This window comes from Micrasema longulum, unplaced genomic scaffold, assembly GCF_059751315.1.
Source record: "Micrasema longulum isolate JH-2025_06_02 unplaced genomic scaffold, ASM5975131v1 h1tg000201l, whole genome shotgun sequence".
Classification (NCBI taxonomy): domain Eukaryota; kingdom Metazoa; phylum Arthropoda; class Insecta; order Trichoptera; family Brachycentridae; genus Micrasema; species Micrasema longulum.
The window spans coordinates 205855-225070 of NW_028277406.1; the positions used below are offsets into that span (position 1 = coordinate 205855).

Genomic DNA, 19216 nt, shown 5'->3' on the forward strand with positions numbered 1-19216 from the left:
CCGAAATAAATTTATTTATTTATTTATTTATTTATTCATTCAAAATTACAAAATTAAATATTTATGAACTTGTTAAGGCTTTTTAGACAATGCCCGTGTCAAGCCACAATAAATCACAATAAAAATACATAGTAAATTTAATTAGATCAAATCATAATGACATAGAATAACAATCTAGAAAAAAAAGGTAAATGTAATAAATTATTAAATTCCAAAGAATACAGTGCAAAAAAGATAATCAGAAATAATTTTTAAAATATAAATTATACAAATTAAGAATCACACATAATCAAATATACAAAATGGTATCATTAAAATCAACAAAATAATAGTCAAATATAGAAGTATTAAAAAAAACACAAAAAAGAGTATCATTGAAATCAACAGAAATAGAATATATATATATAAAAGCATAATTGAAATTATAATTGAGATATGTTTTCTAAATATGATCACATCATTGATTTTATGCTTCAGAATCAGTCCGATGACTTTGAAATATAAAATTTGAAATCAATCTCATATTTCTCGTGCAAAGAAAACTGTAAGAACCATTAGATTTTGCAAATATTAAGGTTGTTTTTTTTGTTTCAGGTGGAGGAACCCGACCAAGGAATAACTGGCGGAGGTTCCTCGGAGGAAGCAGGAGGGACTGGATCCCAAGGTCATTCACTGGCCACTTCCAGGGACGAGGACGATGACGACTCCAGCAACAACGCTAGCTCCGAGGGGAAGAGCCCCGGACAGAGGTGAGACTATCAATAATCTATTATCATTAGCTTACTCGATCGTTTTATAAAACTCTGTCAATTCACGAAAGATAACGATTTAATTATTATGTTATAATACGCCCTTTACCTTTCCTAATTTTGTATCGTAATATACCCAGTATGACTATGTTAGTTACGATAAATGATAAATACCGTCAAATCGCCAATATGAACCTTTGCATGCTTAAAACATACCGTGTAAATTGAAGATCTTAAACCAAAACATTCTTTTTTTTAAAAGTTTTTTAAAAAAGATAAATAAAATAAAATAAAACTTTAATAAAGTATGAATTAAAACGTGTTTTTCAACATTCAATAAAGACATAATTTAACCTAGAATTAAATTATAAAATTGCAAAAGTGGTATATTATAAAATACTTTTATTTATTTTCAAAAACAAAAAAATATATACATTGCTTACAGTGCTTTTTTATGTAACATATTATTTTTAAATCATTCCAACAAATATTGATGAAAACTTTATTTTTATATCAGTACCGATATACGTACATAAGTTAAGTTTAAATTTCAAGAGGCTTTATCTGCCGGGAGAGAAGAAATTACATTTTAATTATGTACATTTTTTGTAAGTTTATTCGTATACTGATTTTACGCTTAAAATAATGTAATAGTCAATTATTTTATTAGTTTATACGTTGTTTTACAATCTAAAAAAAATATTATACAATTTTGTCTAATTTAGAATTTGTGTATCTGGGAAGCATGTTTTCAAGAGATGGAAGAGTAGAAAAAGATGTTGAAAGAAGAGTGAATGCGGGCAACAAAATGAACGGAGCACTAAGCACAGTAATTTCTAATAAAAATATGTCAATCGAAGCTAAACTGGCAGTGCACAACGGAGTTTTAGTCCCAACACTTATGTATGGAAGTGAAACATGGAACTGGCAGAGGAAGGATGAAAGCCGAGTGAACGCGGTTGAAATGCGATCTCTTAGACGAATGTGCGGGAAATCAATGTATGACAGGGTTACGAATGATGAAATCAGGCGAGAGTGTAAATCTGAGACAAGTATAATTGATAATATTAAGAAAGGGTCTCTGAGATGGTTTGGTCACGTAGAACGAATGGACGACGAGAGAATGGTGAAACAAGTATATATGGCAAAAATGAACGGAAACGTTAGACGAGGACGACCAAGGAAGACGTGGCATGATCAGATAAACCAAAATCTTAAGTCTGGTCTTGTCAAAAGCAGACAGAACCGAAGGGCATGTATGACAAGATGTATGAATGTGGAAGAGGCTAGGATTGTATGCCAGGATAGACGTGTGTGGCGGTCTATTCTCTCTGCCTACCCCTACAGGGAAATGGCGTGATGGTAGTAGTAGTATTATTTATCATTTACGTATGTTTTTAAATTATCTGTTTGATTTTTGTCAGTTAGGCTGAACGAGTTTGAAAACAAGTACAAAATTTATAAGTTTTTGGAATGACTTCTGAACATTATTGAATCTATTATATTGTTATTTCTTTGGTCATTTAGTAAAGGTATACCAAACAATCACCGATTTCCTGGTTCGAATCCCGGAATTCGCAGTGATATGTCAAAATGATTTATATTGGTTGTTTTTTAAAATTTCAATTTCTTGTTTAACATACTGCTGTCTTTCTTAAGCTCTCACATAGCATTAGTATTAGAATTACGCACCGATTTTAGGAAGCGTCTCTCGCGTCGTTCGTCCTCGCTGGTGGCTCCGTGCTCTTCCAGGCTGACGTCTCCTCTGAGAAAGAAGTTGCTCGAGGAGTTGCCTGATGACGGAGAGCACCCGAGGGGCTACGGGACTAGGGGGGGCGCTGCTGGACGCAGAATGTCCGGCAGCCAGAATTGGAGTAATGTCCGAGCTGTCATGGCGTATTATTGCTCTCTAAGGAAGATCAAAAGGTTCGGGACACTTGTAGAGGAGTGTAAAGAATATGCCAAAAGCGTGAAATTGGCGTAGCAAACTCAACTTATATACTTAAAGTATTTACAAATTAAGTTAATTACCAGATTTAATTTTCGAAGAAGTCTATCAACACAAATGTCTAAAAAGATATGGTATATTATACACATTACAAAATGTTGACCATTCAATCTCTTTTTCCTCTTAAACTTGTACATTGGAAGGGATATATGAACGTAATTATGCAAGAAGCAACAAGTCTACAATTTCTGAAAAATTTGGTATTTTTATTATCGGTTCCAGTAATTTATTTATTTAATAACGGACTTACTATTACTCCATTACTACAAAAACGCTTTAGAATTTATTTATTTTAAAATTTATTTTGAAATTCCGGGTTCAATTTAAAATAGTTATGTAGAAAGCAGCCAGTCCACAATTTTGAAAAAATTAGATATTTATGTTATCGTGTGAAGGAATGATAATTCTATAATCTGCTAAAAACAGCCAAACCGCTTTCATACAAAAAACTATAAAAATCACCTTCTGAAAATAGTGTCGATCACAAAAATGGCAGAAAACACCCACAACACTATAAAAAATTTACCGTACTTTAAAAATAATTCAAACTGGTCAAATACATAATAAGATTCTTCTTTGTAATATAAAAAAAATAATATATATTTAGTGTTTATCATAAACATTCCAACAGTTGTGTATATTTGATAATTAACTCTTTTTAGAAAAATGCTATTATCTCAGTTTCGCTTTTCTATGGCTGGCTGTTTTCTGCATAACTACGTTCAATTCTAAATTAGATCGCAAAAATTAAATGTTATTTTTTTAATCCTTGATGATTTTGTGATTATTTTTTTCTAAAGCGATGTCGGCTCGTCAATGATGTAATCAGTTTATTAAAGAAATATTTTGAGTTTGATTCACCTACCCAAATACATTTATTTTACTGGACACATTTTTAGCAACACCCATTTCAAGTAAACACTTACAAAATGATCGGTTGCCTGTTCGCTATTTTTGAAATAATTTAAATTTCTAGGTGTCAAAAAACTGGAAAAGGTATTTTTCGTACACTCGGACGCTTGAGAACATCATGTTGCCAGACTTTGAAACAGTAAAAAAATGATTATAACTAGTTTATGCACAAACCAATACTGATGATAATGTCACACCTACACTTCCCACACGTACACACATTTAAAACATATGAAAACTACCTGAAATCACTTCATTGAATGATTAGATTAAATTACAATCAACAATGTTTTAAGTTTGTCCAAATGTTGGTAGACAAGAACTTGATTTCACCCCATAGAGAGTTATGAGCAATATATCATAGAACAACATTCCATACTCACTTTTTAAAAATGATGTTCATTTTTGCAATAAGTTTATTTCGATTTAACAAGCACTTTTAAATGTAAGAGTGGTTAGATTGCGTATTCATTTTTGAATAAAGTATTTTTAAGAAGGAAGAGAGGTAGATTTTTTTTCACATTAATTTTTAATTAATTTTAAAACGTTGATTTTCGAATTGGAATGCTTCTTATAACATAAAAAATCAAACACCGATTTGAGTCAACTTCATTTTTTTTTTACAAATATAAAAACAAAATTTCGTGACAATTGTTTCGCATTGTAAGGGCATTTTCAAACGAATGTGAGGGTTAGATCTATTGAATGTACTAATATAGTTACATAATTCAAGGTACTCAAGTAAAAAGTTAAAATAATCTTATGAACTATAGCATGTACATTAATCATTATTGTGGGGCAAGGCTAAGTGTTTAATAGGCAATAGGAAATTCGGGTATTTATATTTAAATTTCGGAAGAAATTATAACAAAGTAAGTATTTATTGACATACATGTCATGTACGTATTGTAAGATAGTAAACGAAGCTTTCTAGTTTTACATCTTTAGATAATAGTTGTAGAAAATAGATCAATAATATTATAATAGGTTGTTGTTGTTTATAATATTAATACATGATTAAAATATTTTGAAGAATTTTAAATAAAAATAGATTAGATTTTTTATACAATATTTACATTTTAAGAATTTCTAAAAATATAAATGGAATTGTAAAATTATGATTAATGTGTTATGATAAATGTGTTCATGAGATAATTTTTATTTTTTACTTAAGGACCTTGAATTATTTAACTATATAAGGACAATCTTTTTATATCCTGTAATTATACTCATGACTAAAAATTGTGTTGCTTTTAATTGAAAAAAAAATCTCTTATTGTTTTTATGTATATTTAATTTTTACTTTCTATGTTTATTCATTTACATATGTTTTATTTTTCTTTTTAACAATAGTATTTTTCACGTATCTTAATTTTTAAAACTATTAATGGTATATTCTGTAAATTATTTTTGTTCTTCAATTTTTAATTACTAACGATATATTTTCAAATTTGTATTTAAGCTTTAATTTTTATTATTATCGGTATGTTTTCCAATTTATATTTTTGTTTAATTTCTTTATTACTAATTTTATATTTTATAATGTGTATTTGTGGTTCAATTTTTATTATTATCGGTATGTTTTATAATTTATAATAATTATGTCTCATTTATTTATTATTAATGGCATATTTTCTAATTTATTTTTATGATTCAATTTTCATTATTATTACTGGCATGTTTTCTAATTTATATTTATATTGATTTTTCTAATGTTATTATTATTCTTTGAATTTATTGAGCATCATTTAATGATATTAAAAATATTAAAAAAAACACATGAAAAAAATAAGGTCCTTCCTAAACACAGGAATTTCCTAGCTAGTCGGGACCTGGAACAAATAAACTCTGTACATTTTAAAACTGTGAAATACATACATAAATAAATAAATAAATCAGTCCATCTTATCTCTATATTTTTTCGAAAATGTCCTAACAAGGCGAAACAATCGTCACGAAATTTTTGTTTTTTATATTTGTAAAAATAAAATAAAGTGTTCAGTAGACTCAAATCAGTGTTTGATTTCTTATATTATAAGTTTAAATATGGAATTCTACTAAATAAACACCAAATCAATCTAATATATTAAAATAAAATAAAATCACTTTGTTTTTATGTACCGCTTATATTTTGTTATAATTTGACAACTAACTCCATTTTTGTAATTAACTCTGAAGAAGGCATAGTATTGCACAAAAAAATTTGGTTGTTAAATTTGAAAAAATATAAGTGGTACATAAAAACAAAGTGATTTTATTTTATTTAAATATATTGAATAATAATGTTACACGAAGTAAGTGCTTCAAACATCAAAAATACCAAATCAATCAATCAATGAAATGCTTCTTATTTAATTAGATGTTTAATTAAATAAATAATATTGATAAAATTATTTTAATTTCTTGTGGGGTTACCTTGAGATTTATCGTGTTTTGGAGAATGGTGTTTTTGTCTTAAACAGGGTTTTGATTGTGGTCGTCTCTCGGGCGCAGGGATCAGAGAGAGATCCGAGGTGTAAACCCCCTCTACCACAACTTGATTCCCACCTATTAATATTTATTCACCTTACACCTAGTTTAAAAAAGTCGTTAAGTTAAAATATTTGGGTAAACCATAAGAACGCAAATATTTATTTCAAAAATACTTACCTACTTCCCTTCTTGAAAGTTTATTTACCATTGTGACCTATATGCTGTATAGAGGAGCAAGTAGAAAGATAAACAGGAGTTAAGTTGATCAAAGGGGTTTAGAGTTTGATCCTACCTACATCATTCCATTCCATCCCCTAAGAAGCATCTGCTTGATTAAATTGAATAGTTCATTTATTGTACACTTATTGTACACTAAAATAACTTTAAATTTTAATTAAAAGAAACATTTTTCACGACTTTTTTTTTATTGCCGAATGGTTTTCAAGCAATACAAGCTTTCTTATCAGGGTAAAATTAAAAATTAAACATTATAATTAAATAAATACAACGACTTTGTTTATAACCACTAACTTTTTTCACCGACTGGTTTCAAAGCAAATTAGTTTTTTTCTCAAGGTTTACGTAACGTAAAAAAGCAATTTGCACACAGTGATGAAACATCGTGATACCTCAAGCAAAAGACTGAATATGCTCAGTTCAGACGTTTGGAAAAAAAACACAGAGACATCCGGTTCAATAATTCCTTTTCCATAATTTAAAAAAAATATAATTTTAACCAACTGTACCAAAATAAAATATAAATCATAAATACGCTTGTCATCTTATATGCGTGCACCCGTAATCTCTGCCAATAAATGGTTTAACCTCTTTCACACAAACACCGACCACAGAACAACGTCTTTGTCTTTTTATGGCCCATCTTTTCTGTGGCCTTCTATCACTTTTTTTGTTTGCCCATTGTCTCTATTTTATTATTCTGGGTGTCCACCTGCTACCATTTGCCTCACTAATAATATTTGTCTGATTTATACAGCGCCATTACTGTGAAAAATCACCTCAAGGGCGATTTAAATTGTGTACTAAAACTTTCATTCTTACTAAACTAAAGTGACATATTATATTTTCCGATTTAACATTAAGGGTATGATAATCTAAAGAAGTGAGATTGTGTCCTGCACACTGCCATTTTAATTATGCCAAACGATCCCTGTTATTCACGACTTCAGTTCAGCACCTTATTCCTTCATTTTTTATTCTGTCTCTTCGACATATACCGAGCATCTGTATTTCCATGGATTGTTGCGTGTATTTTAGTTTCTGGCTACTTTTCTGTGTTACAGACATAGTTTCTAGTCCGCATGTCGTCACTGGCAATACCAAACCGCGGCCTCCGTGGTGTAGTGGTCAAGAAGCTTAACTCACGCACGGAAGGTTCCGGGTTCGGTTCCCGGTGAGAACACAAAAATTAAAATGTGATATTTCTCAAGCCTTGTTGTTCTGTAATGTAATTACCACTGTAATTGAGCGTCCTGGCCTGTTGTGGTGCAAAAAAAAATGAAAAAAAAAAGAAAAAAATTATACTCTATTCATAGACTTGAATTTTGAAGCATACAGGGACTCGTCTTTTTTCAAAAATATATATTAGTTTTCCGAAAGCAGCCCAACATAGCCCCTTTCTTTTCGGCAACTCCGCTGTCTGGTTATTTTTACCAAGCTTGTATATACATACAATTAAATTACATAACGATAATAATAGTCATACAAATAACTTACTAAACATACAAATAAACTTTTGAAAAAGCTAACATTTTTGAACATCTAAAAAGCCTAAGAATTATGACGCGAAAAAAAAAACCAACTCATTGTATAACTATCAAGTCCAGAACCAAATATATGAGCCATATTCTCATACTGATTACCATATTTCTGGAGCCTGGGGATAGGCTAGAGCAAGTGATGGCCTGTTTTAGAATTTGCAGAGTAAAAAAGAGATTGGTAGTGGGTATGTCGACCAAGAATACGAATAATTCTAAAATTCACATTTATAACAAACAAATAACCGGACATATTTATTTGGTTGCCCTAAAGATATTAAGGATGCTGAAACAATCGCGTCGTTTAGTGAAATAGCGATAGTTTTCGTTGAAAACAAACATCTATATAGGTAGCTAGCTATTCAAAGTGTCTTTAAAAAGTGTCTGCATTAATAACAACTTTCATGAAGTTTTTATTTTTTTTAATAAAAAAAATATTTGCTTTCTTATGATTTACGCAAATATTTAATTTTGAGGGCCATTTTCAACGAGTTGTAAATAACTCAGTTTTAGAAAATGGGATCAAGTTGGGGTGGAGTGGGATCCAAACCACGGACCTTTAAGCCGTGAGTCCGAGACACTAGTCACGGGACCACAACCCGATCTAAAACCACAACAACACAGTGTTTTAAACAATATTTATTCGTAAGGAATAACATGTTGTTATTAAATATTATTTTGTACAGCTGTCTGAAAAAATACAATAAATTATATACATTCGGTAGAACATTACACTGAAGTTGTTATAATAATAATTACTCTTCAAAAATAAAGCAAGTAAAATATCTAAAAAGGACAATAGGTTTTTAAAAAAAAAATTGTTTTTAAGTACATGAAAATTTCATTATTAATATGTGCTTCTTTAAATATTTATTTTAAAATACACGTTAAGGTCAAAACAAGAAATAAGTAAAATAATTGTATGTGAACACATTTTAAAACTGTTTTCAGTACTAAGTTAATAAATAAACATGTTTTGCATTTTTTTTTCAAAATTCGATCAGATAATAATTTTACTAGTGGCATATCCTTTACGAACCTTTGCTTGCGTCACTTATTCTTCCTGGTAATGCTACGTGTGACTTTGGCCAGATTTAGGGTATTTTACCCTACTAGCCTTCTTCTTCCTCTTCATCTAGATAGTCGAAAGGGAATGGAGCTTGGGTGTGACTAGCGGATTTCTTTACTAGATTTAACGTGGTTAAAATACTCAACACGTCGTATACTAAATCATTCAAATTATAAAAATAAAAATATTAGATTATAGGGTAAAAGTGAAGAGTAAATTTCCCAGTTGTTGGCAGGTCTAAATATTGGCATACCTTAAATAAAAACTTTTTATTTTGATATTGTTATTTAAATAAATCGACATACGCCGTTTGAGTATTTTGAGCTGTTTTTTTTCAAATATTACTTTCTATATAAATATTATTCCATTGATGTAAAAAAGTAAAATTACTTCAAGTTTTCGATGTGTGTCGTTAAATTTTTAGATAAAAATAGACTGTCATAATTTCTCTGTTTATTTGACTTTCTTTCTTTAAGCAGCCGTTTCCATGTAAACTTTCAAACTATTAAAATGATTTCTTTCTTCCCTTTATATTGAATTAGAACTCTTAAAAATGTTAGAAACTAGTTGTGTGATCCATTTCAATCTTGTTATTTGTATTAATATGTTTTATAATTTGGGTTTCATTCCTTCTTTCAGGCATTTTGCATATAATTAGAAATAGAGTTTGATTTAAAAAATGTCATGTTTGAAAATAAGTTGTTTACAAAAATAAATGTTTTAAATATCGTCGAAAACATAAAAAAAACAAGGTTTTATAAAACATTTTTATGTTATTTTTTTTAATATTATTCAAAGGGTTTTCTTCAATATGGCATAATAAAATTTTCATTGTGTTAGTTTTTTTAAGCATGGGGCATTTCTTCAGACATTTAAAGATTTGCACGAAGTGTTTGACTTGTTTGTATTAAATTTATTTTACATGTTAGATCTAAATATTCATAGAATATAATACTTTTATAGAAAATTTATGTATCTGTTTTGTATATATTTTAGATAAATATTTTTACACACATAAGAATTTACTTTTGTATACAGTTCCGATGAAAAAAAAAAACACCGTTTAAAATATCAATAAATCGGTAACAAACAGTTGAGTTTATATTGACGCATATAACAGAATTTGAAAATTTTCGTCTGTGATTCTGCAATATCGTAATATATTAGATTAATTAGGTTAAGCGGTGTTATTTCTTATAAGTGTGGAAGCATTATTTACAAAACAAAACAGATTTGTATTTATCAAATCATAATTAAAATATCTAACATAATAGTACATAACATACCAGTAACATAGCATGTTGTATAAAAAAACAAAATCAAATCTCTAAACCACTGACATCGTTTTCAAATTAAATGTACATGCAAATGTAACTAAACACTTGTAGAAAAGTAACTTATTAGAAATCTCCTTTCCATTTGCAAATGGGCACGTCTACTAACTCCTGTTGTTGGCCTGACAATAAATCACATCACCTAACAGTTTTAGCTAAGTCCATACATTTCGTAAACCCAAAGTGATAAATTCTTTACAAATGTTTAATTGAAAATTGTATTTGTGATCGATAGGACGAAATCCAACCAACGCTGGATGAAGCTCCGAACAACTGTCCAGCTAAGTTCAGCTATTTCAACGATACAAAAGAAACCTCCCCTGAAAAGAGAAGACTCGTTTTTGAAGAGATTTTCTACTCGACAAATACCAGAAACTCAGGAAACTGTAAGTAGACATTTAAATTCAATTCTTATTTTAAAATTATTATTCAATTATAAAAATACATATCTATATTTCTTGCCATATTGCTTGCTTTGATGTTAAATATGTGTGCAAATCCTGTACCTTACTAAAATTCAAAACAACATTTTTTAGAGTTTTGAGAGCAATTTCTTATTTATAAAATTCGGGATAAAGTGGGTCGATTTCATAACCAACATTAAATTTCGAAAACAGACTTAACAGCCTTAACGAGCGTTTTAAGGGTGCGTAACTGAATCAGACTCTGACATGTTCTGCAAATAATTTCAAACACCAAAAATCTCTATCTTAAAACAAGTTGAGCCATGCTAGATAGATACTAACTTGACCGGGGGGTACTCTATATTTATATACAGCTTGCCCACCACATTCCGCGCACCGCATCTGAGGACATAAGCCTCCTTGGCGGTGCCTACATTACACAGAAAATTTGCTTGCTGTCAAACAAGAAAATGTGCCCGAAGAAGCTTTCTAAAATCTGGTAGCCTTAGCATCTTTTTGTTGAAAGAAAGTTATCTAGAAGTACATAATATGTACTTCTTTGGATTAAGAAAAGAGGGAAGTGAATTCTTCACTGACTGGGATTAAATTGATTGGGCCTGATCAATTCGCCGAAATGATTACAAGACTTTTTAAAAGCTTTGAAATTCTTTTTCGAAGCCACCAGATCTGTATGCCCGACAAGACCTATAACAGGGCCACGGAAAGTAGCGAGAAGCTCCATTCGGTGATCATAAAGAAGCGAAAGGGACAAGACCACAGGATGAGTTCAGAATATTGGTTAGGATATCCGCAGCAGCACGAATGGGAAATATACAAATGAACTATATTCATATACACCTACCATATTCATATACATATGAACCTGTATTAAACATATTCCCTGGTAATAAGTACGTACTTATAATAAATGTAGTAGGTTTATCATCGTCATCATTCCATATCCACTCCCTAGTTGGAGCATATTGTATTCACAAAAAACCTACATGCATCTCTGTCGCCTGCCAACTTCACTGAATCCTCCAAAGTCAGGTTTTCGTCCCAAAGTTCTTACATAAACTGCCGACAAACTGTCAACAAAGGACGTTTAAGACGTTGACAACTTGATGCCTTGTAAAGAAGGTTGAGGCTCTCAGGAGGCATCCGCAGTATTAAAAGTATAAAAAATCTTGAAATGAAATTTCATAGTAGGCAAAAGCCAATCATCATTCCCTTTTTGCACATAATGGTGCATAGGGCACTGAATTTTTACACAAATTGCAACGTATCTTGACCATTTTGATTACATGGGGTAAAGATGATCAGTCTTACGTTTCAGGCAACAGTACAGGAACTATGAAATATTCTAGGGTGAAAACACCTTTTTAATTAAATATTTCTTTTCAACCATAGCGGGAATTGAACCGGAGACGTCTCGCATGGTAGGCAAATGCGTTGACCACTATTCTATGAGACCCAAATGTTTGATAAAAGCCAATACATATCTGTAAATATTTGCGTGCACTTAAAATATTGTTTTGATTATTTCGGTTCTTTTTTTTTATTGTCGTGATTTAAAAATAAATAAATGTTGTACTTCGTTAACTCTTCCGTAAGATTAAGGGATGTTCGGGGAAGAAAAGCTATTCATACGCGAAATTTTGTCTCAAGAATTTCACGCGTGAGTTATTAATGCGACATCATTCATTTTTATGGTTATCCCTTTAAGGGTACCTGCCCCGGGTTATTACCTCTACATACCAGTGTGACAAATAGTGAGCACCCAAGGATCATGTTTTTGATAAGTTCACATAACTTTTTGGGTTTGCAAAATAACTTTAGAAGTTGAGTGTGATGGACTGCAGCATTAGAAATACTTGTTCAATTAAATGTTTACGAGGTTTTTCTGTAATTTTAATAATTTAATACCAAAAACACGTACGACATTTGCTCACAGAAATGAATCTTTTGTGGCCTCTAGAGTATTTTATTTTATAAACATAAACGGCAAATCTGCCTTTTACAAACGTTTATAATATTAACATATTTGGCTAAATATATTTATTTTTTTTAAGAAACATGAATTTTCTTACACCCATGATTTATAAAAAAAAATAAACCAAAAATTATAAAAGATTCATTACTTAAAAAATTAACCTAAAATTATACAGCATATTCAGTAGAAAGTTTAAATAATAAAACATTCTACAGTAAAACAACAAGAAAATCATAGTTACTGTTTCACACAGCTAGGCAAAGTGAACAAAAAACTGTATATTTTTATATGTATTATGAAATGCATGAATAAATAAATATAATTAACATTCACCATCTTTGAAAAAGTTTAAAAGGTTTTTTCTATAGGAACAATACCCTACACTAAATATATCAGATACGTGGGAATAACTATTGTCGAGTTCATGAAGTCTATTTAATACGGCATTACAAGTATACACTGTCCGTGAATTGTTGCTACAAAACGGTGGCACCTGTCTAGTCAGTCTTCCAGGCACCCTGAAGTTTAAGTTGATGATACTATAGAATGGGTGCGCGTAAGTTGATTTGAGGTTAAATAGGAAAGTTGGATTTCTATTGAAGTTATTTATTTAGTAGTTAAACACAAGTTACTTCCAATTAAGTTGTACAGAAGGAATTCATAATAGCGAGCACTGGCGGAGAGCTGTGGACAGGCAATCCAAAATGCCAAGATTGAATGTAATGTGTTCTTTCGATGCACGGCGTTATATATCTCGTCCGGGCTGACATTGCAGCGGACTATGCGTTGCGGGCCAAAGCGGAGTTTGGACCTGCCATCCTCCTGGCTGTTGGTGTTGCTCACCACATTACCATGCTTCAGGTCCTAGGTTTAATTCATGCAGAGTGTGGACGTGAAATATTGATATTAAGGTGGTTGCACACTGCAATGTTTCATAGTTTATTAATTAGTTTATATAAATTGTTAATGTTTTTTATGAATATTTTTGTTTTTTATTTTGTTTATTTTGTTAATTATAATTAGGTTAATTGGTTTAATTACGTTTTTTTTTATTGTTCTTATTTTGTTAATTTTTTAAACTTTGTTAAATATATTTCATAACTTTGTTAAATAGGCATGTTTCACATTTTTGTAAAATGTTTCCCTCGGCACGGGACATCCCAGGGAGGGAACATTATTCTGTATAAAAAAAGAATACAAACAATGTTAAAGAATAAATAAATAAATTAATAAATAAATAGTTCCCGGATTAGCACCTGAAGCGTAAGAAAGATCCCTTTATCTTCTTGAAACAGATAAAAATTTACTTCAATGATGCTGTACCAATGCATTGCCTGATGCAGCACTGGGAAAATGATGATGGTTAACACTAAAATTCAACAACCTTTAGACTTCGACGTTAAGGCGTCTTGGAATATTTTTTGTACAGCACCCTAGAGGTGATTTCATAAAAATTGCGATACAGAAAGTATCCATAGTAATAAAAATAATAATGATGGGTCATAAACTCTGAGCTCGTATTATATTAAGCTGTCTATAAAGTAACATCGAATGTTCTGAATGAAAAATAAATATTTACACAAAAAATATTTTTAGACATGTTTAAGTACAGGTTTCTGGCAGTGATACTTAAATTTTTCTCACACATATAACTATTTTCGAATACAAAATTAAATTTTACTTTGAAAACAGTTAAAAATAATACTAAAATTGTAATTTGAAGGGAAAAGCTATGTTCTAAAACCGATTGGCATACTACATTTATTGAAGTAAAATCGTCGTTTTTGCATTTACGTATATTTAATATTAATTTGTCAAAAAAACTCTGTATCTTGTTTGAAATAAATTGATCTGAAATAAAGTGTCAATAAAATAAGCTTTCAAATATAAATAACAAAGCTCTAGTGATATTACTTTAACAGTGAACTTAATAACTCGAATGCAACAGTGAATTATGTCTCTCGCAATAAGTGTAATTAAAGTGGCGAAATGCCGTTTTGATGGCACATTAAAGTGATAAGAATTAATGCTGAAAGCCTTTTCTTCCCATGCCATACAATCCCCGGGAGTCTTATTGTAGAGAGGGATGATTATTCCAGGAAATGCAGCCTTCGCAGGCTTAGAGGGATGCTTTATGTCATCTACGTTACGAAGCCTTGATTCGAAATGAGACATTTATCTGCGATCTTTTCGTTTAGGTACTGGTTACTTAACATTAATTACAAAAATAATTCTGGGAAATTAAAAAAATTAAACAAATACAAAAAAATAATGAAATTACTAAATGTTATTAAATATTCGTATCTAACCACTTACCGACTTTTTGTGTCTACCAGTTTCGAGACGTACTTGTATCTTCGTCAGGACTCTAATTAAACCACCATGCAAAACCCACTAGACACTTTTGCCATAGTAGTTGCACAAATATATAAAACCAACACGACATGCATTTTAATAAGCATATGCAGTGATTAGGACAAACATGCACTGATTAAATTATGAAAATATTTTATGTTATTTGAGAAATAGTTTAAATAAAGGAGATGGGGTGAAAGGAGGAGCTTGAGATTAATAGGTTGGGTGATCATTACAATGAAACATTGTAAAACGGGCCATATTAGAAGGTTGTTTGATTCTTGATCAAAGGAACATTATTATTCAAAGCGTTCTTAAAGTGATATATTTCCATGTTATTTACTTTGAACACTTTATTATTTGAATAAAAGATTTCAACTCCTGTATTTTTATTGAAGTAATTATGAAAATTAATTATTTTATTTGCGAATTCGGAAAAGTTCTGTTAGTGGTTATATACAAATATTTAATAACATTTAGTAAAATGTTTGACCACAAAGTTAATGCTTTAAATGTAAATAAGAATAATATTGTTTACAGTTCATAATAGTTTATTTGTTGATATAATAAAAATACAATTTTTGAATTTGAAGCACAAACTTTATGGTTATTCATTATAATGAAATAAATAAAAACAACTTTGTTATAAACCACTTATTTTTTAATAATGTTTCCATCGTATCCAGCTTACATTAAACTTCTCATCCTTACAAGACCAAAAGACCCGATTTATTAGCTCCATGTGTAATATTTAGTAAACATTAATAAAACATAATAGGATAGAATTTAATAGTTAAGTACACCTTGATAAAGAAGCTTTTTTAGCTTTGAAGCCGATCGGCAGAAAAAATAACAAGTATTTTGGATATTTGCAGCACTTGCTCTGTGGGTCATTGTTATATTTTAAAATACAAAAAAAATATATCTACCACTTTTTATTGACACAACCGACTAGTTTCGGCAACTACACGTTGTAAATAATAACAATTGTATTTAACAAATATATTTTTTTTTGTAAAACAAAATTGAAAGCATAAATTACGATAACAATAATGAAAAAAAAAGTTTTTGTTAAAAAGAAGAGATCAGAGCCCGTATTTCAATGAGAAACTGACATTTATTTTCAATTTAGGGAAACTTAGATACGTGGGCATTCCAATACATGACAGTAAAAATTTTATTGTCTTTGAATTCCATAGAGTTTTAACCATCGAAAAATAAAAAATATCGGAAAGAAAATCAACTGACAGCTGAAATCAGATGTGTATTATTAAAAAATATTGTCTATTACAAAAATATGCAGTTTTATACATTGTAATAAAAAAAATAGTAAATTAGAAGAACTAACAATATGGTACACATAAAAAATACAAAAGTAACATTAAATAATGTAAAAATATATCATTAAGTGTTTCAAATATAATTTGTAAACAGGATAGCCATTAAAAATAATTCGAAAAAAATAGCGACAAATACATAAACATATTCAAATCAGAATTAAACATATATAAAAATAATTTTGTAACTAGGCGGCTACCTACACTGTTCAATATCGAAACACCACGTAATTTTGTATCTCGGCGACGTCATGAATTTATCATAAACCAATTTCATCACGTCACAAAGCCACCCCTGAGTAGAGCCTGCTAACGTCGCCCAACAAAAAAATCCTCGTTTTTATCACAGTATTTTGGCAACGCCATGAATTTCTTATAAACTAATTTGGTTTCGTCACAAAGTCGTCCCCTGAGTAGCGCCTACTGACAGTAATCAACAAAAATATCTTCATTTTTATTGTCCTGTTTTCAGATAAGCAACAAATTTAAGAAAATAAAGCGCTCCATATTTTAACTCAACCTATGTTAATAGTTGTTGAATCAAAGATTTTAAATAAAATAATTATAGGTTATAAATCGTCGATTTTGATTTTTATCGTTGAAACCTACTACCAAAAAATATTTGTACATACTTTATATAAAATTGGGTGTTAACGTTAATCAATCAATGATAACATATGAAAATACATAAAGTGGTTTTATTATTTAATTACTCTGCACACTTTATGGTCATTCAATTTAGTTTGTCAATTAGAAATGTTAACGAGTGTTGTAGTGGTAAAACTGACATTTGGAAAACAATGTGACCAACATAAAATTCATTAATCTATTATGACCAATCACACCTATGAACTATTTTCAAAAATGTGAATTTAATTTTTCATCTAAATTACGGATTTAATAAAATTTGAACTGTTCAAGATTGTTATTAGTATTATAAATATTTTTTCGGCGCTGTACACATTTTGAAAAATAATTTAAAATGATATATATAACGGTAAATAATTATTTTGTTTAAAAAATGTATGATTACGTATGTTATTACGATCTGGAAATTAAGCAGCAAAATTTTCGTTTATGAAAAATTAAAATTGACCCATGGCAAAATGAAAATAATTTTTAAAAAACGTTAATAGTAATTGAACCAAGATTTGCATTAGATCCGAATGGCCAAATAATATTATTTATTATTAACAATATTTTGAGTTTGTCCAAATTTTTGTCGACAAGGACTGGATTCAACTCCCTGGGGAGCTGTTTATATTAACATATTACAACAGAGATAAAGAACATTTAGGAGAAAGTAAATATTGTTGATAAATTACCTGGTCCATGAAGAAGTATAGAAATTGAAAAAATAACATTTTCAGGCGTTGCCTAGTATGTAGGTGAAATAATTCAATTAGATGAATCTCACCCGCATAAAAAAAAGTTTCAGCTCTTTAACTTCACGAACATCAACAGATGAAAGAATTGAAGGAATAAAGATGTTCCAATATGGGTAGAATGGTGAATGTTATACAGTGTGTAAAGTGGCCACTTAAACCAGCCATTGACAGGTCCTAAGCCCTGTAGATGCCTAGACTTCTATATTACCTTCTCTTAAATGTTCTTCATCTCTGTTGTAATATGTTAATTATTTATTATTATTAGAATCGTTGGCATGTATGTCAACCATTACTGAATTTACACTGGTTTATTCCTGAATAAGAGTTCAACTGTTATGTTTTTCTATGGTTATATTTATCTACTGTCACCTGTCATGTATTGAAGTTCCTTGGTATCTAAGTTAAGCCTTCAATTTTATTCACAAAGTAAAATTATTTTTTTTGAATGAAAAATAAAAACACTCTAAATTTTATGCAAATATACACATTTTCGTACATAAATATCGGTTTTTCTTTATACCGTCTCGATATGTACCTTATATTGGCTCATATCAGTCATTCAGAAAAGCGTGTTACTAAAGATGATTATTTGTCGTTGCTTAAAGCTTCGGGTTTAAAAAGAAAAAAAAATCATTTTGATATCATACAATTGATCAGCAATATTTTGAGTTTGTCCAAATTTCTGTAGACAAAGATTGGATTTAACTTTCTGGGGAGCTGTTAATATAACAATATTGCAAAAGAGATATAGAACATTTTAGAGAAAGTAATATGTAAGTCTAGGCATCTACAGGGCTTACGATCTGTCATTTGCTGGCTTAAGTGGCCACTTTACACACTGTGTAGCATTTACCATTCTGCCAATCTATATTGGTTCAATCCTGTCATCACATATCACAATTCCCATAAATCCCCAACGTGCTTATTTTTAATGATTCGTTCATTTTTGTTAACATTAGACTATTATAAAGTAATATTTCATCATTACTATATCTCGAACGGCAGATAATTTAATTCAATGTTTGTAACTTTTCTTAGCAAGCCTGGTTTCTCGATGATTCTTAATTCCTCCATAAGTGGCTTCCGAATTACACTTCACAAAGTTGAATGACCCTAGAGAGGCTTTCGACTTCCGGTGTGTATGAAATATTTCATGGCGTGGCGCGAGAGCCTTTGGTAATGAAATAAACTAGGAAAAAATCAGGGGAAGAAATTTGTTGGCTTCGTTTCCGGTAAACAGAAAAAAGTTTTAATTAAGAAACTTATGACTACATTTATGGCAAGCAATTTGTGAGATTCAGTAATTAATAACAATACTTTCCTTCATACTTTGTCAGAAAACGAGTCTTTTTAGTGCTCGATTTTAAAGATGAAGAACATTTTTGGGTGGATTTGGAAGTTTAGGCATTTACACGGTTCA

The 19216-nt window shown here is 30.0% G+C and overlaps 1 protein-coding gene across 1 annotated transcript in view; it reads left to right on the top strand.

The window, feature by feature from the left end:
* Window positions 1–19216, top strand: part of Cngl (Cyclic nucleotide-gated ion channel-like) — an 88060-nt gene that overhangs the window by 16509 nt on the left and 52335 nt on the right. The window contains exons 2-4 of the mRNA XM_088243308.1: window positions 595–749; window positions 2451–2623; window positions 3734–3753. Coding sequence (XP_088099434.1) covers window positions 595–749; window positions 2451–2623; window positions 3734–3753 — 348 coding nt within the window. The remainder of the gene's footprint in view (window positions 1–594; window positions 750–2450; window positions 2624–3733; window positions 3754–19216) is intronic.